General features: G+C 45.7%; 1 protein-coding gene across 2 annotated transcripts in view; it reads left to right on the top strand.

Annotated features, from left to right (window-relative positions):
* DCTD (dCMP deaminase) overlaps nt 1-25,338 on the top strand; it is a 202,915-nt gene that overhangs the window by 30,511 nt on the left and 147,066 nt on the right. For both annotated transcript variants that reach the window (XM_078678925.1, XM_078678926.1), the window contains exon 3: nt 633-768. In XM_078678925.1, coding sequence (XP_078535051.1) covers nt 633-768 — 136 coding nt within the window. The remainder of the gene's footprint in view (nt 1-632; nt 769-25,338) is intronic.

The following is a 25,338-nucleotide window of genomic DNA, read 5'->3' as shown; positions in this document are numbered from 1 at the left end:
GGCTATATCCGTTATATTAGTGACAAAATTACTAAGCGTACCAGGTGGTCGATAAGCTAGGATGCCAGAGAAGGTGGTGGTAGGAGAGAATTCTAAAATGAAGTGTAGGCTCTCGCAGGCTGGTATGGTGGATGAGGTGACGCGACATCTGTAGATATCTCTATAAATGATGGCCAATCCACCACCTCTGCCTGTCTGGCGATCCAGTCGCTTAAGAGTATAGCCTTGGGGGGTGGACCATACTGTGGTCGGGTCACTTTCTAACTGGAGCCATGTTTCTGTCAGAAAGAAGGCATCGGGATTGAGCTCTTCAATCAGCATGGCCAGTTCGGTGTGATGCTTCGGTAAAGACCGACAATTGAGGAGAAACATTCTCCACTTATGTAAGGGGTGAAATATAATATAGTTGTACAGTATGTGTGCAATTTCCCCATTATCAATAATCCTGTTCACTCCCTTTGCCAATAATCCTGTTTACTGTCCACATACATTTTCTATCACACACTTTTAAAATAATGTATGTGCCCTTGTTCCTAACTATCAACGAACATCTTTAGGTAGTCATAATTTGTATCTAGATAAAACATTTGTAATATTTTTTAATAGTTTCATTAAATTCTGTTCTCTCTTAGGTTGGAGCTTGCATTGTGAACTCTGAGAATAAGATTGTTGGAATTGGATATAACGGAATGCCTAATGGTTGCAGTGATGATGCTCTTCCATGGTCAAGGACAGCAGCAGATAAACTGGATACAAAATATCCTTACGGTAGGCCAATCTGTATGGGCTCAGTTATTTAGTGTTTAAAATGATTGCTTTAGTTATCTTGCTTCAGTCTCCTGCTTTTAGACAAAGATACATTGTCAGACAATACTCAAAGCTGCAATTGAAATTCCATTCTGAAGCACCATCAAAAAAGTATTTGCAATGCAATAGGTCTCGCATTTACGCACCTTTTAGCTGTTGGCATTGTAAATGACAATGCATTCTATTTATGTTTTAAAATCCAAAACATAAATAAAGGGCATTGTCATTTACAATGCCCATAGCTCAAACTTGCGTAAACGCAAAACCTATTGCATTGCAAATGCTTGTTTGCTAATGGCACAGGGAATCTTGGAATATTTGCTTTCCAGCTTTAAATCGTGAAGCTGGAGTCCGATATCATCACAGTTTTAAAAGAATGAAACTAACATTTTTTTTTGCATTTTGATCTTAGACATTACTGGTGTGGAACCCTCCCAGAATTTTTGAAGTCAAACATTTTCTTAAAAAAAATAGTTTACGTGTTCTTTAAATATACAATTTTTCATCTCAAATACAGACTCTCAATGTTGGTAGGCATTTTTTTAACCAATCAAGATCTTAAAACTTAGAAAGTTGGTTTGCTCAAGAGAGCTACTTGCAAGTAGTTGGAGAGCTAAAAGTATCTCACAAGCTAATTGTTGGAGAGGTTAGGGATAGATTCAGGGGTTTTAACATGTGATCTACCGTCCTGATAAGAATAGGCCATCTCATCCGCCCCACAAAAAAGTATAGCAATAGAGACTGGCAGTATTGGGATCACAGTACACAATATGACTGCAAATCAAGCTTCTGGAGTGTGGTCCCATCAATTCACCTGACTGGAATTAGGGGGTGACCACCCGGCGGAAACAGCCGTTACATCGCAACTTTTACAACGCACTTCTATTACAACGCAACTTTTACAACGCTGGATCCATTACATCGCATGCCTTTACAACGCATGACATTACATAGCAGATGCTATTACAACGCATGCCATTACAACGTAAGTATAGGTAAGTATATAATTTTATTTAACATTATTTAATTATTTTATTTAATATTAAAAATAAATAAATATATTGGGTTTGGGTTTTGGGGTACAGGGGTATTTTTAGGTTTCAGGGTTGGGTTTGGGTTTTGGGGTACATGGGTATTTTTAGGTTTCAGGGTTGGGTTTGGGTTTTGGGGAACAGGGGTATTTTTAGGTTTCAGGGTTGGGTTTGGGTTTTGGGGTACAGGGGTATTTTTAGGTTTCAGGTTTGGGTTTTGGGGTACAGGGGTATTTTTAGGTTTCAGGGTTGGGTTTGGGTTTTGGGGTACAGGGGTATTTTTAGGTTTCAGGGTTGGGTTTGGGTTTTGGGGTACAGGGATATTTTTAGGTTTCAGGGTTGGGTTTGAGTTTTGGGGTACAGGGGTATTTTTAGGTTTCAGGGCTGGGTTTGGGTTTTGGGGTACAGGGGTATTTTTAGGTTTCAGGGTTGGGTTTGGGTTTTGGGGTACAGGGGTATTTTTAGGTTTCAGGGCTGGGTTTGAGTTTTGGGGTACAGGGGTATTTTTAGGTTTCAGAGTTGGGTTTGGGTTTTGGGGAACATGGGTATTTTTAGGTTTCAGGGTTGGGTTTGGATTTTGGGGTACAGGGGTATTTTTAGGTTTCAGGGCTGGGTTTGGGTTTTGGGGTACAGGGGTATTTTTAGGGTTCAGGGCTGGGTTTGGGTTTTGGGGTACAGGGGTATTTTTAGGTTTCAGGGCTGGGTTTGGGTTTTGGGGTACAGGGGTATTTTTAGGGTTCAGGGCTGGGTTTGGGTTTTGGGGTACAGGTTTTTTTTTAGGGTTTAGTTTTAAAATACAATCTTTTATTTTAATTAAAAAAATTAATTTTAATAATTTTATTATTTATTAAAAATAGTTCTTTATTATTAAAAGTTCTTTTAAAAATAAACTTAAAGTAATATATGTACTAAATAATTATTTGAAAACAATTTAATTTATTTAATTAATTAAATTTAAATTACTTACATTTAAAAAAAATATATATACTTACCTATACTTACATTGTAATGGCATGCGTTGTAATAGCATCTGCTATGTAATGTCATGCGTTGTAAAGGCATGCGAAGTAATGGATCCTGCGTTGTAAAAAATGCGTTGTAACGGAGTGCGTTGTAATATATCGCGTTGTAACGTCATACATCCCCACCCGGGCAAGTATTTGAGTTTACTGTACAGTCATGCTTTCAATGGAAGATACAACTCAAAAATACACACACAGTTCAACACTATGGTTGATTAAAGTTGAGGTTTATGCTATGGGAAAAGCACTGGATTTCTTACTTGCAGCATCACTCTGTGTACAATCTCCTGGTCACAAGTATGCATCCCAAGAATGACAATCTCTCAAGTCAATAGTACACAACATTGAGAAACCTTGCAAAAAACCCTGTTTCATAAACATCAACAGACAATTCAGTTTTGTGGTGTAAGCTACTAACACAGCCAAGCCAGGTCGGTTGACTAATGCATGCAAGCAGCGTTCTGTCTTGGAACTCATGTCCCCAGGTTAAAATCCTGGCAGATTCACGCAGTCTTTCATGCTTCCAAAGTTGATAAAAATGGGTACCACTTCACAGAGTAGTAATAATACATTATTTGCCAATAGCGCCAAGAGAATACTCAGAGGTGAACATCAGCTCTACAAATACATCTTATATAAAAAATAATTGGGTTTCCAAAGCATGTAAGCTGTAACAAAATACGTCAACTGAACCCACAAAAGCCTTCAAGCCATTTGCCAATTTCTCCACTACCAGTAACACAAAGTTTTTGCAGAGTGGCCGTACTACATATATACAGAATACACTGCATCAGGGACCACCTTTTCTTAATTTAAGGCTGTTGTTTCCAGTCCGGAGCACCGGCACTCAATTGTCAAAAACATAACTTATGACAGTGCACTGCATGGTGATGCTGTTGGTCTAGTTTAGAGCTCAGCACAACAGTTGTTTATTGATTGAATACACATTAAAAATGTGCCACCTGAGGCATTCTCCTAGCTTTGGAGGCGTGGAATGATCCTAATTGTCGCAATTTTAGGAGTGTGATGGTTAGTTGTTGTGTTGGTACGGTCACTGGAAATGCTGGCTGGGGCAATCGGTGGTGCAAGCTGCACTGGCCTCATGACAAGGGCCCTAGAACTTTTTTCACAAATTAAGAACTGAGGACAGCGCCTGACTCGCTAACTCTTCTGGATTACCTCTGGCATGCTACTGATGACAAAAGTCACTAGCTTAAAATATCTTAACCCGCCAGTGCCATTTGACACTGTGAAACTTAACAAGCCAGCTAAAAAAAAAACACACAAAAAAAGACTTGAGGGCTATGTGTGCCTTACCAATTCGGTTTGGTTGTCCTATATCTTAAACTGCAAGGTGTTAAAGGGTCAGTAGAGCAGGAGGCGGGCAAGTGGTTATAGGCACAACAACACAAGGGAAGTACGGCCCTGGCATTTATTTATTTATGAAGTTTTATATAGTGCGAACGTGGCCCACGAGGGTGTTGTTCATTGCAGATGCCACAGTACAGGAAAGGCTTGGGGAAAATTAGTGCCACAGAAGAGAATGAGGAGAGGAAGGTTGCACAGCATTAGGGCACAAACCACTGGAACCCCAGCTTTGCGAGGCAGCAACTTTACTCATTTTGAGCTGGCCGGTGGGAGTTGGCACAATGTAGGTTGGTCTATTGGTTTAAATGGGCTCTTTAAGTTGAAAGGAAGAGTACATATTTCTGCTGCAATACATGTAACGGGCCAGTACTAGCACTTAAAAGGAGCAAAGAAGCACTCTAAATAGCAAGAACCTGCACTTCTATAATTCTATTTAAAGCACTGGGTGCTTCCAGGATTCCCTCCTCCATGTACAATGATGAAGAGATTTCCCCCTTGCATCTCTACTGTGTAGTAATAACACACAGTACTGCAGGAACTTTAAGGATGAACTACAGACACGGTTAGCTCCGGTACTTGCACCCCTAGGGGCAAGCACTTTCCCTATAATTTGGGAAGGGCTGCGTAGCATTATTGTAGCAATTCTGCCGCTGTTCTGAGGGGCTAGTAGAATCTCCCATCCTCTCCCCTGTCCACAAAAACATAAAAGTGTTCGGGTGGGGGAAACATGGCACAGTGAAAAGGGCAGCCCGTGGTCTTTCCGGTACTTACAACTCCAGGATCCGGTCCCCTCGTCGGACACCGGCGCGGTCGGCAGCACCCCCTGGTAGAACGGCACTAACGTGCTGTAGCGGCACGTACAGCTCTCCATTGCTCCGCGCAGGCCACCCTCGCTCACCTGCCCGCGCACATTGAAACTGTAACTCGAGTCCGACTTTAGGATGCGGACTACGCTAGGGCCTCTGTCACCCGTTCCCTCCGTGGGTACCAGTGGGCCCTCCCCGTCCTCAGCGGACCCTCCACCTCCTGGTCCACCATCTTCACTTGAGCTGTGGCGGCTTGTTTCAGGGGTAGACCGGAAACGACGCCGCGAGATCTACACCCGCTGCTGAAACGCTGTAAAGAAAGTGAAAGCGCGCGGAAACGCCGTGCCCCCCTTGTGCTGAAGGGCCGTAGGGAGTGAAAGGTTAAAGCGCGCCATGGGCCTGATGGAGACAGGGAGGGAGCGAGCAAGAGGGAAAGCGAAAGCACGCCATGCCGTGAGCGTGCACATCGGCTGTCCGGGCTCAAGCTAAGATCGCCAGAGAAGACACGCCATGAGCTTGCACATCGGCTGTCTGTGCAAGTGCACATCTCCTGTCCCCCTTCAGAAACCAAGTCGACGACAATAGATCTCGCCAAGGCAAGCAGCACATGCGCTGTGTCGCTAGGCAAGACCTAAAAAGGCCTGGCCCAGATTTGCTTTATATGTATGAGCAGAGGTACGTGGAGGGGAAATCAAGGAAACTTGGTGGTAGAATGCTGTAATTCGTACTCCTGGGAGACAAAAATGTGTTACAGCCAGTGAGAATGTACGAGAGGTGTTAGTAAGGCCTGATGCAAGGGGAGAGCAGGGATTATGGAGTTTCCACTTGGGCCTTGTAATTCTGTGACGATACCAGTTGCTACATTAATACATTTCTTTACATTTGTCCCAACGCAAGCTTCCAGTTGGCTGTAGTTTCTCGACTTTCCCCATAGCTATATCCTATTGACTGATTTCCCCAAATGACGCCTGTCTCACCCATTTCAAACTGTGTAAGATATTTGCATGTTTCTGTTCTCTCATGGTGTTACACAGAGGTCAGTTCAACTGTCTGTGTCTGCCATGGCCCATTCCTTTCTCCAAAGCAAATAAAATTGCCTAATTTAATAAATGATTGACATCTCTTCAGAAAACCATATATTGAAAGAATATAAAACTTATCTTGTTCTGGCAACAACCTGAACTTAAAAATGTTTAGCACATTTTCTGCTTTTGGGTACAGTCTACTGACCAACCCAAATTACTTCATGCGAAGATAAGATGTTCTTCAAAGAAACATTTTATCTGATAACTGTTTTCCTGCCTCCACCTGGGATGTTACTCTCATCTCTACTAACTTTTCCTTATCAAAGTAGATTTGTCATAACTTCTCCGGACTCATTTTTCCCCTTTTTCTCAGTGCAGTTTTAAGGTAGTTTGTATCCTGGGTGCAATTTACTGCCATGGAAATCGTTCACTAGCATTTGTGAATGAATTACATGTAGCCATGAAATTTTACATGCACCTTTTCAATGATGTACATGTTACCAAGCGCAGTATTAATAAAGTACAAGAGGAATAAATAATAGTCAACCCATCCAGAACACCCTATAAGTTCAGTCAATATTGTGATCAGAATTCAGACGTATATCCAAGTTCTTATATTGTAAAAAATAATTTCAACAATTAAAACCACACCTTCAACAGTTGTCTTTTCTCTCAAAACATTTTCTGGCACTTATTTTTCTCATTCGTCTTTTTGCCTCACACGCACCCAGTGATCATCAGAGGAGAGTATTTGCTACATTCACTTTAGTATATGAGAGAGACATGAGTTAGATTGGATGGGTGGATAATGGAGGTCCAGGGATGGGTAAGGAGAGAGGGTGTGCAGAGGATTTTTAGAAGAACATAAATGACTAAGCCAATGTGAGGATGTGTAAGATGAGGCAAAAACTGATAAGGAGTGATAAGACGAGAAATGAGGTGATGGGCAAAAAAAGAAGAGCCTCGGCACAGAGTAAAGGAGAGGTTTAAGGAGAGGAACTTATTTTCTAAGAGGAGGGTAGGAAGGAATGGAGAAGACTGGTAATGAGTGAAAACTGTTGACTACTGGAGGACAGGATAGTTGGTGATTGCTAGTGTGGCGAGGAGATGAGTGAAAAGACTGGGGGAACAGACTGAGTGAGGAGGATGAAGGATGAATGGGGAAGGAGAGCTGTTGTGGTAAGAAAAAGACGATTGAATGATTAAAGGAAATGAGAGGATAGGTCAGTACCCAAATAGATGTATGAGGAAAATGAGTAAAGTGAAAAGGTACAGTAATGATGGCTAAAAAAGGGAGATGTGCAAACGACAGGACATTTAGAGGGCAGGGAGAGAAGAAAGAATAGGTGAGTAGAAGATGGAGCTGGCAGTAAAGAAAAGACATACATGATGAGGGGCGAGATATGGGTAGAGGAAGAGAAGATGGGTAAGGAGCACACTGATTAGTAGAAAAGGTGTTTTGAGCAGAGTCAGAGAGGAGGGGCAGGTCAAGGAGCAGAGGTGTGGTTCGCTGAGTAGAGTGGTTAGAGACTAAAGTGGAGAGGAGAGGATGTGATCAGTGAGGAACAGGATAAGTGAGGGAGAGGATAGATGGCTTAAGATAGAATTGCAAGACTGGGGGAAGAGGATTTTGTATGCAATTATGGAATGGGGCAGAGGAGCATGGGAAGTGAAGGCAAAGTGGTTAGAAAGGTGAACAAGATCGAGGTGATCAAGGTAGGGTGTCATGAGATGAATGGGGAGGAGTGCATTAGTGTGGAAAAGGGGACAGGACGTTGCAGTAGCTTAGAGCTTAGGAAGGATGTATAGGTTAAACACAGTTGATCGTATGGGAGATCTAAGGATAATAAATGAGTAAGTGGAGGATCAGAAGTTCTGATCTGGTGTGTGAGTACTGGATGGATATGGTTAGGAATAGTTTAGGGAAAGAGAAGAGGTTTTTTATATGCTCCTCTTTTGGTGGGACCTCATCTCTTTATATGTTAGTTGCCTTGTTTAAAAATTCATTCTTCCAGCTAAACCTTCTATGTGAACTTTCGTATGTTGATTGGTGGATGCATGTTTAATGAGATGTGTGTGTATGCGGGCTGTGAACAAAATCTGAATGGAGCAAGATAGAAGTTGTATGGGCATGATCTTTATTATTTAATCTCGCTGTTGGTAGGAGGGAAATGAACAGGCACAGTCCAATTTGAGGGAGCAGTTGTCTGGCTGTGTTGTTTGTTCTTTTTTGTTCCCCTCCCTGTGGAGCACGACTACACTCACTCGGAAGGACGGTATATTTTTTCACAAGTTGACAAGCTGGAAAATTACATTTTGAGTCCTGGTACATCAAATTAGCAACCTTTCATGAAGATTGCAAGTAGACTTCTGGGTTTGATGCCTGCATGACAGAAAATCCATAAATAAGTACATCTTAGCACAAGCTGTACTACAAGAATGTCTGTTTCAAATGCCCTATCTTTCTGAAGATGCCATTTTGTAATAGATTACAGGAAAGCTGTTCCCAAGTAAAATAGTATACTAGTCCTCTATAAATGCAAGCCGTTGTACTGACCAGTATGCATACTAACAGTTAAATCCCAGTTAACTTTACATTATGATTTCTAAAGGGTTGTACATCATGACATTTAGTATGTATATCACCCGATTTTAACTAATGTGTCTTGTTTAGTGGCGTTTAAAGCATAAATGGGAAGGGGAAAAATTGCTTGAAGCCCACCCTCTTGCCTCATTTCCCTCTAATTTATGGCATACAGAGATCCAAGCCACCTCTTGTTGTATCCATGCTTCTAAATGTAATTGGCTGGAGCTGAGACTCAGTTTCTTTGATCAGATAAAAAAAGTGCATGTGTGGGAATAATTTGTGTAGAGGATCCTGGGTTAAAAACTTATGCCCCTCATATTTTTTGGGGGGAACTTACAAGTTGTGACTATAGACATTCTGGTACTTGACCAAAGGAGAAGCCCTGGGTATTTCCAGTGATTTAAAATGTGAAAGGTAGCCTCTGTGCACACAAGGTGACAATTTAGGTCTTTCAGAATTCCTTATCCAGATCCAAACCCTGGGGCACTAACCCTACAGGCTTGCCCTTTTTCATTGGTGTAGGAGTAAAAGGAAGCAATGTATAGTGAATGAATTAATGCACACGTATATAGCGCATGGCTACCCAAAGGCATCCCAGCGCTTCCTGTGACACCTTATCATTCACCACTGCTCATGGAAAGAGAAAGGTCTTCAACTGCTTCCTGAACCTGAGATAGTTATGTTCAAGACAAATATGGTAGTAGCTGTGACAGAAGGGTTCTGCCCTCTTTTACTGTGAATAGGTGGTAGGGTGCTGGATTTGGGTTACCAGTTCTACATGCAGACAATGTTTCAGATGTAAGAATTGATCCTCTAGATCCAGGGAATGCCTGATTAATAAAACTCTATACAGTTGTGGTGGATTCTGCGGAACTAAGTATCCTCATTCGTTAATCTTTATTTCGGCAATTTTGCCATAAAAGATACAGCATAAAATCAATGCAGATGAAAAAAATCAGACATCACTGCTACATCAATAGCGGGGTAGCACACAGGTACAGGCTAGTGGTTCTCAAAGACAAGGCCCCAATACACAACAATAGAAGCGATTTAACACTAACGGCTAAAAATCTTGCATAAAATGACATAATACATAAACATTTGTTACACTAACTGGTGCATGGTCTGGATCAAGATTGGAGTGCCCTAGAAATTAGAAACATTCTCTTATGCCATGCTGTTTCGAGAAATTTGGCCACTGCAAAGACAGTTGCACTTGAGAGGTCAGTCTTAAGTATTCTGAAGGCCTCGGAACAGTTAGCAAACCCTAGATTTTTACAAAGTGGAATTATCCAAAACCTTCTAGCAGCAATGTAGGCAGGGCAAAAGAAAACTAAATGCAATTCGTCTTCTAGGCTACAATTGCAGCCGGGACAATTTTCCAGGGAGTGCTGATTCCATTTACTGGTGAAGGCTCTTAGCGGGAGTGTGCCATACCGCCATTGCAGGTATAATTTCCTGACAAGATTCTGGAAAATGTCGTCTAGAACAGTCTCAAACTTGTAGCAATCTGTGACCCCAAGGAAAATATTAGTTGTGAAACCTGGGCGTGTACCCTGTGTGTGGGATGCAAGATTGCATGCGTGGAAAGTTGCCACCAGATGTTTGCGAGATAGTCCCTGACTCGCCGATTCAGGATCACTCCACAGGGTCGGAAGACCCAGCCGGGCAAACTCAGTTTTTAGATATTTAAACCACGGGATGTTCTCTATAGTAGGAAGAGCAAGAATTTCCTGCAGTTCCTGCCTATAGTTGGCTAACTCAGGAGTGGACCATAATCTTCGCCAGAAAGTTAAGGGCTTTACACCCAGTAGTTCGTCCAGAGGTTTCAAACCCAGATCCAACCTAAGAGGCAAAAGGGGGGTGCTAGCCGGTAACTTTAGGAGTTGTCTAAGAAACTTACTTTCAGCAGTGACTAGATCTTTTTTGCACACATGGCCCCAGAGTTCACTACCATATAGAATCGCACCTCTGGCCTGGAGTCTATAGATCTCCAGCGGGGGGCCTATCGGTCTAACAGATGATTTATTAGAATTAACTAGCCTGATTATTCCCCCTGCTATTTGAGCTAGTTTGAGCTGGGACTTAGCTTGATGATCACCCCATTCCAATTTGTCGTTCATGGTCACACCCAGATACTCAAAAGTGTAGACTCTTTCTTACCTGTTCAGGCCTATAGAGGGGTTAGGGCGTGTTTTTTTGTGGGGGTTAAAAATCGTATACTTGGTTTTGAGAGCATTAATTTCGAGACCATGCTCTCCACAGAATGCCTCAAAACCCTCCAAGATACGCTGATTCCCCATTGGGGATTTCGACAGCAGCAGGGTGTCATCCGCAAACATAATTGCGGGCACCCTGCTGCCGCCGAGCCTTGGTGCGTCTGTGTTGTGGATCTTATTTAGATGATCAATTACCCCGTTGACAAAGAGGCAAAACAGGGTGGGTGCTAGGACACATCCCTGCCTTACCCCTCTGCCAACGGGAAATCTTTTTGAGAGGCTGCCCATCCTCCCGCACCTAACCTGTGCATAGTTGTGAGTGTGCAAGCGAACAATGATATCTAAAAGATCGAGGGGGATATCCAGGTTGGAGAGTACCGTCCATAGTTTACTCCGCGGAACCAAATCAAAGGCTGCGCGGAGATCAACAAAGACGGAGTAGAGTGTACCGTCCTGCACCCACACCGTCTTCCAAAAAAGGAGGGCCAAACGAAAAATGTGGTCCGTAGTTGAAACCTTACTCCTGAACCCAGCCTGGAACGTGCTTAGGATTGAATGATCTATCATCCATTCCTGCAGGCGGTCAAGTATCAGCCTCGCGAAGACTTTTTGTGAAACGTCGATGAGGCTGATCGGCCTGTAATTGGCTGGGAGCAGAGGAGAGCCCTTCTTAAAGATAGGGACAATCTCTGCCCCCAGCCAAGTACTAGGGACCGCCATTCCCCCAAGGATTGCATTGAAAACTTTCAGTAGGTAGGGGGCCCAAACCCTGGGTTGATGCTTAAATAGATCTCCCGGGATTTTATCTAACCCGGGAGCTTTACCCGATGGCAGCTTAGATATTACATTAAGAACCTCCCCCAGCGAAAATTGCATTGCCTCGACACCCTCCGAAGTGTTAGAGTACGCGGTTGGCCCACCAGAAAATGGGAGGTGATCAATCGGTAGCCCAACATGGAGCCTAGCCAAACCGGGGATAACCTCTTCATAAAGACTACGAAAATGGTCCTCCCACACCCCAGCCGCTATATTGGCCTCCATGGCTGGAGTCGGCTCGGCAGACCCTGTTCTCACTATCTGCCAGCATTTACGAGCGTCTCTGGTCTGGAGAGAGGCCAGCATGTTTTCCCAGTTGGAATGGTCCCATTCCACCTTTGCATGGTGGATTACTTGCTTCAATTCCGCCCTCCTGAACTTGATAAGCCCTTTGTCCCTGGGGTGCTTCAGTACAGCGAGGAGGTCAGCCTTTGCCCTCCTACAAGCTGAGTTGAACCAGGAAGCTCTTTGCCCCCTGCGGGGCCCTTTCCGAGCAATTGGATTTAGAAGTTCCGCAAGAGTGTCCACCAGCTCCGTGTGGAGGGTGCCCAACTTGGGAAACAATTCTGCTGGGGAGGATTGAAAAATAAGGGCCCGACGCGTTCGAATGTGGGGAGAATCCGTGCATAGAGCTCGGAAATGTGGGCGGGATTGTCCAGGAGCTTGGCCCACCTCACTCTGCGCCTGTCATTAGTTAAAATTAGTTTTGGATCCAGAGATCCCTCTGCTGGCTGATCACCCGTGGGACCACCGGGCGAGACCAGCGAAAGAATCAGCGCATTGTGGTCGCTGTCAGTTCTTTGCACTACTGCAAAGTCAGAAACCTTATTCCAGTCAGATGTCTGAACAAGGATATAGTCCAGGTGAGACTCCTGCCCTGGTTTATTTAAGGTGGGTTTCGAAGGAGTGTCACCCTTGGTACGGCCATTACAAGCCCTCAGGGAATTGCTGAGGGTGAGTGCCAAAATTTGGGTTGCTAAGGGTGACCATGGCTTTGCTGGAGGGCCCTCTAATTGCGGAATTCCCCACTGATCATCCTTCTCCAGAAGTGCTCCCTCCAGAATTAGGGTTAGCGGCTCAAACTGACAGTTGAAATCACCCCCCAAGAGGATCCTAGCAACCTGAGGTATTGTGGGGAGAAATAGAGAAAGCTTGTCGAAGGTGGGTGAGGGCTTCGTTATTCCCATCGGTCTGGAATACACATTTATCAGCGCGAGTTGAATATTGTTTGGCCATTCCAACAGCACGCACTGAACATCCAGAGAGTTAGTTTTAAGGACCCTAGCCTTGCATCCCAAATGGGATGCCACCCATATGCAAAGACACCCATATGCTATTGCTCCGTCCCGTGTCGAAATCTCGACCAGTCGGGGTTGGGACTAATCCACTATACCGATTCCCTGCCCCCCAGAATTAGGTTTGTAGTCGCAAATAGTTTGTGCTACTCTTCTGTCCCTAAAATTGACCACCACGCAGTCCCCTTCCGCTTGCTTGTGTCCGTAGCCCACCCAATTCACCCTTCTGGCTCCTATAATGTGTCCATCAAGGCCCTTCGCAAGGGGTCTGTTGGACTCAAGCCAGTGCATAGTTTTGTTTAATAAAGCTTGGGGGGATTCATTGTGACCGGCCTTCAGTGTGGGTACATTTATAAGGACAGCAACATACGGGTGGCAGTCATGGGGCAGGTTCACTGGGGGAGATTTAGGGACAGTTTTGAGGGGTACGGCTTTATGGGCAACGTTTGATGGTTGTGTTTGCGGGTATGTAGGGGGATGAATAAAACTGAGAGTTTCGGCAGGGCGGGCCTGAGAAATGGCTTTACCTTTGCCTGACCCCTTAGGGGTTCCCTTTGTTTTTACTGGGCCGCTCCCCCCTGACAGCTCAGCCCGACCCGGCGGTTTGGGGTGCTTAGGGATACTAGCAAGAGCTTGCGCTCTTTGACCAGCACTCCCCGAGGGAGCCCCCAGTGACACTGCGGGTGCACTGTTAGTCGGCTGAGGGGTTGCTACACTGGCCACAGGGGTTACATCAGGCAAGGCGTGCTGGGACACCGTGGTAGTACTGTTTGGGGAGGTCCCTCCCTGCCCCTCCTCCCTAATCTTGGAATGGAGTTTGATAGGTGCTTTCAGCGAGAAGACGCTATCCAGGGTTGATTGTTCAAGCCTGTCTAGCCTATCTCCCAACCCTACTACTCTGTCGGCAATCGGGGACAACAGTGATTTCAACAACCCCTCGGTTTGTGTAAAGGTAGCCGGGGCACAGGAAGACAAAGGCTGGTGGGTTGGAAAGAGAAGGGCACTTACATTTTCTACGGTGGAACCCATCCCCTTAATTAGAGAAGAGGAATTTGTTGGACATTTGGAACCTAAGCCCTTTGATCCCTGTTTCCGTGCTTTTTTGTACAGTTTCAGGGAGCTCCTTTTAAACGGGCTAGCAATCCTTTTCCTTTTCCTTTTAGTATATCCCGAGATCTTAGGGACCGACAGCGGTTTACCCAGAGACTTAGGGTTTCCCGCTGGAGGAGGGGTGGACACAGGGCTGGTTGTAGTAGCAGGGGAAACAATAGGAAGGGGTGCCTCACCGCCATCAACCTCGGGAGCGTGAGTAGATGATGCAGCCAAGCTTTCCAATCTGTCAATACTAGCCCTCAATGAAACAAGCCGTGGTTCGTCGGATACAAGAGGTGAGGTTAAAGCGGGAGCAGAATTGCTTATGGGTGACTCTACCAGAACTATAGAGCCCAAGGATGATCTCTTGGACGGATTTAGCTCCAGCGAAAGCCGCTGCTCCGTCATAGCTATCTCCTTCTCTATGACGGCTGCTACCCGTGTAATGAATTTGTCCATGGTACCTATGACTCCGCTTGGACACCCTCCGCCACCTCCCCTCAAGCTCTTCCCTGAGCGGGTGGTCATTAGCTCGAGCTATAAAGGAAGAGCAGGTACTCTCACTAGTGATAGTAAGACCACCAACACTGTGTGAGTCACTGATGACAGAGAGGTGGCCCAGCCCAGCCTCAGACAGCCCCTGACTGCCCGCCCTTTGCCCGGGCTTCGCTCGGCGTTCCGCTCGCGTTCCGCTACGCGCCCAGCGTGATGTTAAATAGGTAGCGTTGCGGGCGGGGGGCGTGGCTTCGAGGGGGCGCGGCCAAGATCTCCGTGGCTGTGCAGGGACTCCTGGTTTAACGAGTCCCTGCCTGTCACCGCCCTTCGCACACACGCAAAAGCTCCTCCACTCCACCCGAGTCCTGGATAGCGGCAGCACCAACAGCGCGTCAAGCCCCTCGCCTATAACCGCGCTGCGGGCGAGAGGTAGCGGTTATGGCGGTATCCCTCTAACGTGAAGGATAAAGGGCAGCACGGGAACGTCAGGTCAGCTCTCCCACCGTAAACCTTGCTTCACTTGCTTTTAAAACTCAGCTGGGTGGGGGGCGTGGCTTCGAGGGGTCGCGGCCAAGATCTCCGTGGCTGTGCAGGGACTCCTGGTCTAACGAGTCCCTGCCTGTCACCGCCCTTCGCACACACGCCAAAAGCTCCTCCACTCCACCCGAGTCCTGGATAGCGGCAGCACCAACAGCGCGTCAAGCCCCTCGCCTATAACCACGCTGCATTTACAACTGGTTTGTTTACCTGTTTAGGGGGTAAAGCCCTCTACTGCTTGGGGTTTGTGAATTTAGTAGGTTGGGATGTAACTTTTGGGACATTGGGAGTACGCGATGTCACCAAGGCTGTGGGTGGCACAGCCCCACTCACCAGTCCCTTAGTTGGTCCATCATTATTACAAATTGCAGACTCAATATCCTCAAGCCTTTTCTCAACCCTCTTCAGCCTCTCTATTATGGGTAGGATAAAAGACCTTATTAGGTGTTCCATACTATCCAGTGAGACGGCAGAAGGTACTTCCTTTATCAGGGAGTCAGCAGGGATAACAGTTGGAACAGTAGTGTTCGTACCCTTTGCAATTGTTGCCAATGGTAGGGGAAGTGCCGAGTTTAACATATTTACTGGTGCGGCCACTGTTGCCGGGGCAATTCTGGTACTATACTTTAAAGGTTTCCCAAAGTCGGAATGACTGATCTTGGGCTTTTGCGGGCCCCCCCCCCCTTCCGTCTTCTTTTGCTTGGTGGAGGGCCATGGACCTTGGGAGGCACCAGTTTCTTCGACTTATTTTGAGCAGGTTTGCCCCGGACGGGGGTCTGGGTGGTCGGGTCGACATCTATGCTAATGGGACTAGGAAAAAGAGTATCACTTATAGGCTGGTCAGTGAGGACCAGGGGCGTGGGAGTGGAATCTCGTAACAGGAGTGGGACACTCTCCAGGGATAGAAGTTCTTCAATGCTACCCGGACATCCTACACGGGGGGCAAGGGCGTGGAGCGGGAGGTCTGTGGAAGCCCTGTTTTTCATGCATTCGACAGAGCGACGGGACTCTGCCAGAGAATTTTCCCTGTCTAGGTCAATGGGGACCCTTGTGAAATAATTGTCAAGTGTGCCATTATTCGTCCCCCCCGTCTTTTCTGGGAGAGCTTTGTCGGGACTAAGGGCCATAACAGACAAATACACCTACTGTAAGGTCAGTAGATGAGGTGAAAGAGCGTAGGCCCAGCCCGGCCTCACTCGGCCTCTGAGGGCCTAAGAGGGCCCGCCCTTTGCCCGGGCTTAGCCCCGCGCTTCGGCCCACGCGCGTCCCGCGTGCGCGTGGCCCAGCCCACTTATGTAGGATGAGGAGGTGGGGTCGGGAAGAGGACCAGCTGTGGCAGGTTGATGGCCGCACTGCCCGCTGGTCCTCGCAGTCCCGCAGAGGTCCGGTGTTCAAATCCGCTAGCCCACAAGAGTCTCCTCTGGCGAGCGGCTCCCGCGAAGCGGGGGCCGCGAGAGGTGGGGGCGAGTTCAGGGAACAGCAGCAAGAACACAGCACTCCCGCAAATGGAGCACTGCAGCAACCCTCAGGACAGAGCAAAAGATCCAACGACGCTCACTCCCCTCGGTGAATTTAGTAGAGCCGGGAGGTGGGGGCGGGAAGAGGACCAGCTGTGGCAGGTTGATGGCCGCACTGCCCGCTGGTCCTTGTAGTCCCGCAGAGGTCCAGTGTTCAAATCCGCTAGCCCACAAGAGTCTCCTCTGGCGAGCGGCTCCCGCGAAGCGGGGGCCGCGAGAAGTGGGGGCGAGTTCAGGGAACAGCAGCAAGAACACAGCACTCCCGCAAATGGAGCACTGCAGCAACCCTCAGGACAGAGCAAAAGATCCAACGACGCTCACTCCCCTCGGTGAATTTAGTAGAGCCGGGAGGTGGGGGCGGGAAGAGGAACAGCTGAGGCAGGTTGATGGCCGCACTGCCCGCTGGTCCTCACAGTCCCGCAGAGGTCCGGTGTTCAAATCCGCTAGCCCACAAGAGTCTCCTCTGGCGAGCGGCACCCGCGAAGCGGGGCAGCGAGAGTTGGGGGTGGATTCAGGGAACAGCAGCAAGAACACAGCACTCCCGCAAATGGAGCACTGCAGCAACCCTCAGGACAGAGCAAAAGATCCAATGACGCTCACTCCCCTTGGTGAATTTAGTAGAGCCGGGAGGTGGGGGCGGGAAGAGGACCAGTTATGTCAGGTTGATGGCCGCAGTCCCGCAGAGGTCCGGTGTTCAAATCCGCTAGCCCGCAGGAGTGTCCTCTGGCGAGCGGCTCCCGCGAAGCGGGGGCCGTGAGAGGTGGGGGCGAGTTCAGGGAACAGCAGCAAGAACACAGCACTCCCGCAAATGGAGCACTGCAGCAACCCTCAGGACAGAGCAAAAGATCCAACTAAGTATCACCTTCAACTCAAATGCTTCAGATTCTGTGATATTCTCTTACATCAAAACTGAACCTTAAGGCTCACTCCATGTGCTGTAGACAAATGCTTAGCTATAGGTATACTTAAGAGAGTGTTTAGTCTGGGATCTGTATGTGTGTAGGAGGTCTGTGCAAGATAGCTGCATGCATCCGCAGCTGGGTGAGTGGAGTTCTAGGTTACTGTTTTGTGCTAGATTTTCAATTTTACTGAACTGTAATAAATGCCAGGTTACAACTGTACATGAATGTGTCAAGAGGAACAATAATATCAGTCTCATAGGGACTTAGAACCACAACAATAGGTAGCTAAGTGCCTGATATATGATGTCCCTGGCATGTCTTGTATTCCGCTGTGTAATTTGTGTCATATCCCTCCATCTGAAGATCAATTGCAATCAGTCGTATGAGTGTAGGAAGGCCAGCTTCTATTTCAAAACCTCTTTGTTTAGTGGAAAGCTCTGTCTTGCAAAGTGATAAGACTAGCATTTCGAAATAATCTATGTCCCAAGAGACCTCAAACTGGAGGAATTAGGGTGTAGATGGGCACATTGACGGACACAGTAGTCATGCCTGGTTTAAGGATCCATTGAATTCCGCCCTGAGAGTCTAGGTTGGCACCACTGGCTTCTGCAGTTGGGACCAGGCCTCCAGTTATTTATTACCTGTAACATTTTGCTGATGGAGAAATTGGGTTGTAATCTGAGGATCCCTCCCTTATGTGAGAGATGGTATGATCTTTCATGCAAGCAGATGTTCCTAAACACTTCATCTGGAAACTGAAGGGGTGATGGTGTGGTGTACAGTCACATTGCCAAGGAGTCTGTGACAGCTGTCTGCACATGCCCTATCAAACCCCTCTGCCCCACCAGCGATGTGGGTCCCAGTCCTGCAAGCTGGTTCTATAAAGACAGTACCTCTGAGATGACTAGTAGCTTGGCTGGAGGTCTGCAGGTCTTTTCAAGTTGGGTATTTAGACACTGTCAAACCTTTGCTTTCTGTAAGCTTTCTTCTGCTCAGAATCCAGCTCTTGGCATGTAAATCCCGTTATCTTTTGCCTGAACAGACTACTGATTTGGTATGCATTGACTTAAATTATCTGTGGTCTCTTACACATGCATGCAAGAAATATTAGTTATCCACAAAAAGTCACTTCCAATTTACCAGTGAATTATTCACTCAATCCGCCTATTAGACTGTGCAAACATTATGATAAAAAATGCTACTTATGCCACTTGAAGAATAGATTAAGATACATTCCATTTATATACCTCTTCAAGCAGGGATCCAAAATATGTCCTGTGTTGTTAAAGAGGCAATATTATACCATTTGGATTTCATTTCCTTAGAGATAAGTGAGGAAGTGTCCTGGTCTTTCTTTGCAATATAGATATCCTGGTAGTTGCATGATTGAACACCTGCATGATTCTTATATGTCTATCCTTGTTGCAAAAGGTAAAATACATAAACCCTCTGAAAAGCATGTAGTTTCTTGTTTTGGCGTCCAAGCTTTTGTATAGCAGCAAGGTCCAGCTTATACTGCTTTGTCTTCACAACTTGTATGGCCATTGCAGAGCTGGACTCCTCCAGACCTTTATTAAATATGTGTAATGAATCTTCCAAGCATTTAACTTGTTTAATGTTGTGAACCGACATCAATATCTGTGTGTTGCTATGCTACTGATGTGGTTGTTTATCATTTAAAAACTGCGTTTGCCAGCCTTCTTGTCAGGAGACATTGGATGGCTTTAGTGATTAAGTGTTTGAAGGAATTGAGAAGAAGTCCTTTACTAGACTATTCTTAGTTGTTTTTATAAATTCAGAACCGTTAATTAAAATTTTGAAGTAGACATCTATACCAAACATTGTAGGAGTACATCATTCTAACAATATAATTGCTCAGCAATATCTTCATTGAATTTATAAAGTCTTTCACACATCAATGCAACTTTTATGTGATCAGCCATGGCAAATGTTTGAAGTCCAGAATAAGAGAGAGAGACAGACAGAGAAGACCAGAGAATTGGACGTACCCGTGGCTGCTCGTAACAGGGAGAAAGCTAAGATCATCCGAAGCCTCTTCAACCCACTACCCGTTATCCTGAATCGGGGGGGAGCTCAACAAAATAAAGAACAGCACGGGGAAGGGATCATCCTTTTCATTTTAAGGGTCCCCATTCAAAAAATTGACTAAGATAATGGTCTGAAGTCCCCATATCCGGAGGGCAAACTACGAGACGTAAGGGCAAGTGAACACCCCCTGCGACTCTACGTAATCTTCTATGATAGATCGAGTCTTAGGTCCAGTTGAACGAGGAAACGGCTATAACCCAATAGAAAAGATTCAGATCCTCTAACATAAGGAAGGATCTTTGTCTTTAACCCCAAACGATTCCGAATTGTCCTGAGGAAGGTGTGCCAACATCCAAGGGCAGTTACACCGAAACGCGTCGACGCTTTTTTGTCTTGTAGAATTCAAGCCCAGGGAATCCTTGATGTCTTGAACATCGTAACATGGGATTAATGTCTAAAGTACTGTAAGGGCGTTTTGAATCTCAAAATTGTAACAACAATAGATGTTGTTTTTAAATAGGGGTTTTGCTTTCTTTTTACTTTACTATTGAAAGTACGTGTATGTTTTAAATAATGTTTATTAACTTTGATAGGACCATGTTGACACCTTAGAATATGTATTCTTTTCCCTGTTTCATCTCTGTATAACAACGTATATGTTTTAATATTGTTTTTATTGACTGCACAATATAATGATTTTGTCTTTGTATGTATTATGAAATTGATTTTGCAATGAATTCCTTCCTTTTTACTCATACATTTTTAATAAAAAGACTGTGAACGGTATAAATTAGTTGGTGACCAGTGATTCAAATTTTACCTGTAGTATGAAGTGTGAGTGAAACAGCTATCCGCTAAATCACCCTTTCCAGGGATTTCTTTATTTGAAATGTTTGAAGTCCACCCGGGTGTGGCAGAAGGGTGTGGCAGAAAGCAACCCTTAGGAATTCACAGGGCAGCAAATCCTGTATATGTGCATAAAAACACAAGATGTGCTACTTTGCCTTAGGGGTCCACCTAGGAGTAGTAGAGGATCAAGCTGCAGAAATGGGCATTCCGCAGTCATCGTAGGCTAAACTATGAGGTTCAGTCCATGATTCCCCTAAATATTCTATACTGTCTGAAGGATCCACTCAGGAGGAAACGGTGGAGCAGGGCATAGGAAGGGGCATTGTACTAACTGTCATGGTATGAGGTCCCAGGAGTGCCAACGGTGCAGCTAATTGAATCGGCGTACACCACACATACTTTGGTATCAAGCAGCAGACACAGCACATCCCACCAGTTAGTCTGATATTGAGGATCCAAGATAGAGCGGGTGATAATCAGTGATTCTGTTAAGGCATTTGGTTACAGGGTGCGCTTCAAGCAAGGATGTGGAGGCGTAAAACTGACCTGTAAATCTGTCATAAGGCCCTTTCCAGGAACTTACAGTTGCATACATGGAAGACGCCATTTAGGGCTTAAATGCTAAAGGCGGCCTGTTGACGTCCTCAGCACAACCTCAAATGTGAAAACAGCATTTATTTATTTATTTATTTATTTATGGGATTTTTAATGCGCAACTAATACCCTAGGGTGTCTAGGCGCAATGAGATGCTCTAAGATACACAAAATTCAGAACAGGAACTTATTGATTAAATAACCAAGTTTTCAGGGCCTTACGGAAGGCAATGAGTGTTGGTGCTGTTTTAATATACAAGGGGAGTGTGTTCCACAGTATGGGGGTCGCTACCAGGAAGCGTCTATCTCCCCATGTGGCCGTTCTTGTTCGGGGAACATGCAATAGGTGGCTTGCTGCTGATCTTAGATTCTTTCCAGGTATGTACACCTGAAAAGCTTCCTGTAAGAACTTTGGTCCAGTCTGATGAATGGCCTTATAGGCGATGCAGAGAGCCTTGAATTTGATTCTGCTCTCCACTCTTAGCCAATGTAGATGGCGTATGGCTGCTGAAGTAGAGTGTCGCCAAGGAATATTAAACAGAATCCGTGCTGCCATATTTTGCACGGACTGTAGTTTGTTCAGGATGTATTTGTGAGTGCCAAGGAAGAGGGCGTTTCCATAATCCAGCTTCGAAAACACTAAGGTGGTGATCAGTGTTTTCCCTGCCGAAGCGGGTAGGTATGGCATGAGTTTTTTTTATTTTCTTCAGCACGAAGAATGCAGCAGAGATCACCTTGTTGACATGATAACCAAAAGATAGCCTGTTATCAAAGATCACTCCCAAATTCCTAACCTTGACAGCTGGAATCGGGGGGGAGCCCATCTGACTGGGCCACCAAGTTGGGGACCATTCGGGAGAGATCTTACCGAAAGTCATAACTTCGGTTTTCTCTGCATTAAGTTTCAGGCAGTTACTGTGCATCCATGATTGTACATCCAGTAACCCCTCCTGAAACGTAGCTGCTACCACTGGACCGTTCTTATGCACCGCCAACACAAGCTGGGTGTCATCTGCGTAGGTAGTTAATCGCATCCCATGTGATTTAATAACCCTCGCCAAGTCCGCAACGTAGATATTAAAAAGCGTGGGACTTAGCGAGGATCCTTGAGGGACTCCACAGGGCAGTTCAGAAGTGGGCGAGTAGTAGTTGCCCAGTTTGACTGCCTGTTTGCGATTAACTAGGAAGGAGGCTATAAGGTCTTTAGCCAGATGACTAATTCCAAGGGCTGCGACACGGTCGACCAAGATGACGTGGTCGACCGTGTCAAAAGCAGCTGACAGGTCCAATAAGATGAGCACTGCAGCACCTCCCGAATCCATGATCTCTCGAATTTCATCCGAGGCCTTTATCAATGCTGTCTCAGTTCTGTGTCCCTTCCGGAACCCGAACTGAGTGTCATCTAGGAGCTTATGTTGTTCAATAAACTCAGAGAGCTGTTTATTCATTATTGCCTCCACTATTTTGGCAGGAAATGGAAGGCAGGCAATTGGCCTGTAGTTGGAAATGATGGTGGGGTCTAAAGATGGCTTCTTAATCAAAGGTTTAACAATAGCCTTCTTCCAGGTCTGTGGATAGACACCTGTCCTAAAGATGGAGTTGCATATGTTGGTCAGCGGCTGGGTAACCACATTGTATAGTTGGTTCATTATGGTCGGAGGACATGGGTCCAACGGGGAGCCTGATTTAATTTTGCCAACAAGTGCGTTGACCTGTTCTTCGGTAGCTGACTGAAACTGAGTAAAGGAAGGGTGCTTCAGTGCTGGTTGAATAGTTAAATCAGCGGTTCTTCCTACCGGCTCTTTAGAAAAAGTGGAGTAAATATCCATTACTTTAGTAGTAAAAAATGTGGCTAGGGCGGTACAGAATTCCTGCGAGTTCTCTATTGTGGAGCCAGTTGGAGGACTGGACAGAGAGTTCACCACCTGAAATAACATCCTAGCTGAGTTCTGGGCGTGCTCAATACGACCAGTGAAGAAAAGATTCTTTTGTGTGGTGATAGCTTTCTTATATATAGCCAGAGCACTTTTGTATTCTTGCTTAGCCAATGGACTATAGTGCTTTCTCCAGCGCCTTTCTAAATTTCTACAGAACTGACGCTGGAGTCGCAGCTCTTCTGTATACCACTGGGCAGATGGAGTGGTTCTATTGGGGCGATAAGTTTTTTCAGGAGCAACTTCGTTCGCTGCTTTTAAGATCCATTCCTGAAATTTAATGGACATAGTTTCAGTATCGTCTCCGCTTTCTGGAGCAGATGACAGCAAGAGATTTGAGAGATGTGGTATGTCTGCGTTTTTCCACATCCGCGCCCCCACTGGTGCCCTATCTTTGGTCTGAAGGGGTTTGAGTGGTAGCATCCGGATCCTAAAAATAATGGCTTGGTGGTCAGACCAGATCAAAGGTAGTGTTGCTACCAGCTCAATGCCATGGTCATTCGTAAACAGGCCATCCAGCGTGTGTCCGGCTTCATGCGTGGGGCCCTTCACCAGCTGCTGCAGTCCTATTGCCTGCATATCAGTGATAAGTTGGAGTGTATCTTTGTTTTCCAAGTTTTCCAATGGAAAATTAAAGTCCCCAAGAATTGTATAAGTCGGGGATTCTATTGCTGATTCCATAATTTCGATGAGTGCAGCTAAAAATTTGGTTCGAGCTCCAGGTGGCCTGTACACCAGGGTTCCTTTAAACGCCTGTTTGTGTGTAAGATTGATAGTAAATGCGAGAGCTTCGCAGTTGGTACTTAAAATGGGCTCAAATTTGGCGCGATAAGTGTCCCTATGAATAATGGCTAAGCCTCTGCCTCGCCCCGAGGCTCTATCTTGTCTAGCTACACTGTAACCTTCAGGAGTAGCTTGAACAAAGTCAGGGCCAGATGCATCATCTCCCCATGATTCTGTGATGAATAAGATGTCCAGTTCATGATTAATAATGCTCTCCCTAATGTCCAGACTATGGGGAGAGAGCGTGAATTAATGAGTGCAGCTCTAATATACAGTGTCGCTAAGCGAGGAGCGCTGGCAGCTATAAAGGGGTGGTCTATAGTATTTGTCGCAGACAGGGGAGGTGGCAGAGTATAAGAGCAACCTGCACATGATATGGGTGTGGATAATGAGTGTTTTAATAACGGAAGTACTTGACAAGACATACCCAGTCCTGTGTTCCATTCCTGCAGCTGTGTGGAAGTATAGCGTAGGGTAGAAGCAGTATGTAGGATAGCAGCAGGACCAGGGGGAGTGGCCCTGGGCCTGGATCGGCGCATCCTAGTCGAGCGAGGACTAAATAGCTCTCTCCCGGAAGTGGAGAAGAGCTAGACCGCGTCCCGACCCTGCCCCAAGATGGCGGCTGGTGCTCGTGGACGAGTGCCCTATTCCCTTCGCTCTGGCAGGTCAGGTAGGCACCAAAATACTGTGCAAATCACGCTAGGGTTAGTGCAATATTAAAAGCATTGTCATCACAATTAAAAAGACGTTTTTTTAAAATGTGTTCGTTTTTCCAGAATTCATTCAGCTTCTCTCTAAATTCGTTTCTCACACCCTACAGAGTAACTGTGCAATTTTTAGTCTAAAATAACAGCGCTAGTGGGAGTAATCCGTTCAAGTTTCAAGAAATGTGTACATGAGCATGCGATTAGCGCCGTTCTGTTTTCACTTTTGATTTATACTTGGGGACCTTACTTTGTTCCTTGAGTACCAATCAGCATGGGAGACATGGTAGTGGGAAGGGGACAGTTTCCCCTTTCCAGGTCAGTCTTTCCCAAGTTGCTCCCTGTTTGGAGATCACAATGGGCACACAATCCCCAAGTAAGGGTCCACTTAACTATACCTCCAGGGACATTTAATTGCTGGATGGGGAGCAGCCTCTATGGGCACTGTTCTTTTGCCCCTGGGCACATCTGTCTTTCTGCCACCCATTAGGGTGAATAGGGGGTGTATAACCATCAAATTGGATACTGTTTTAACACCGATGGGTAGAACATTTGTCATTACTGTTTGGAGTGCCTCTGTTTTTGGCGTCTTAATGTAATCCAATGTGGAAGATAGAACACATTGTGCAAAATGCCCTCAATCACACGATGGTAAGAGTAATCCCGAATGCAAAAGTGTACAAATACACACTATTCCTAAATTTAGTATCTTGTGTACATTTAAAAAAAATATATAGATATCCTTCATACCTATTTTACATTCATTGAACTTTACCATATGACTTTCTGCATGTTCGGTACACAATGAAATATCATTATAAGCTGCACCACAGTTGTTGCGTGCTTTTGGGCAATCCACACATCCGACCCATGCAACCAGAAGGGTCTGACAGATGGAACAGTGTA

The sequence above is a fragment of the Lissotriton helveticus genome, chromosome 2_2 (assembly GCF_964261635.1).
Source record: "Lissotriton helveticus chromosome 2_2, aLisHel1.1, whole genome shotgun sequence".
Classification (NCBI taxonomy): domain Eukaryota; kingdom Metazoa; phylum Chordata; class Amphibia; order Caudata; family Salamandridae; genus Lissotriton; species Lissotriton helveticus.
Note: the sequence above shows the minus strand (reverse complement) of the source record. Positions and strands in the feature narration are given on the sequence as shown.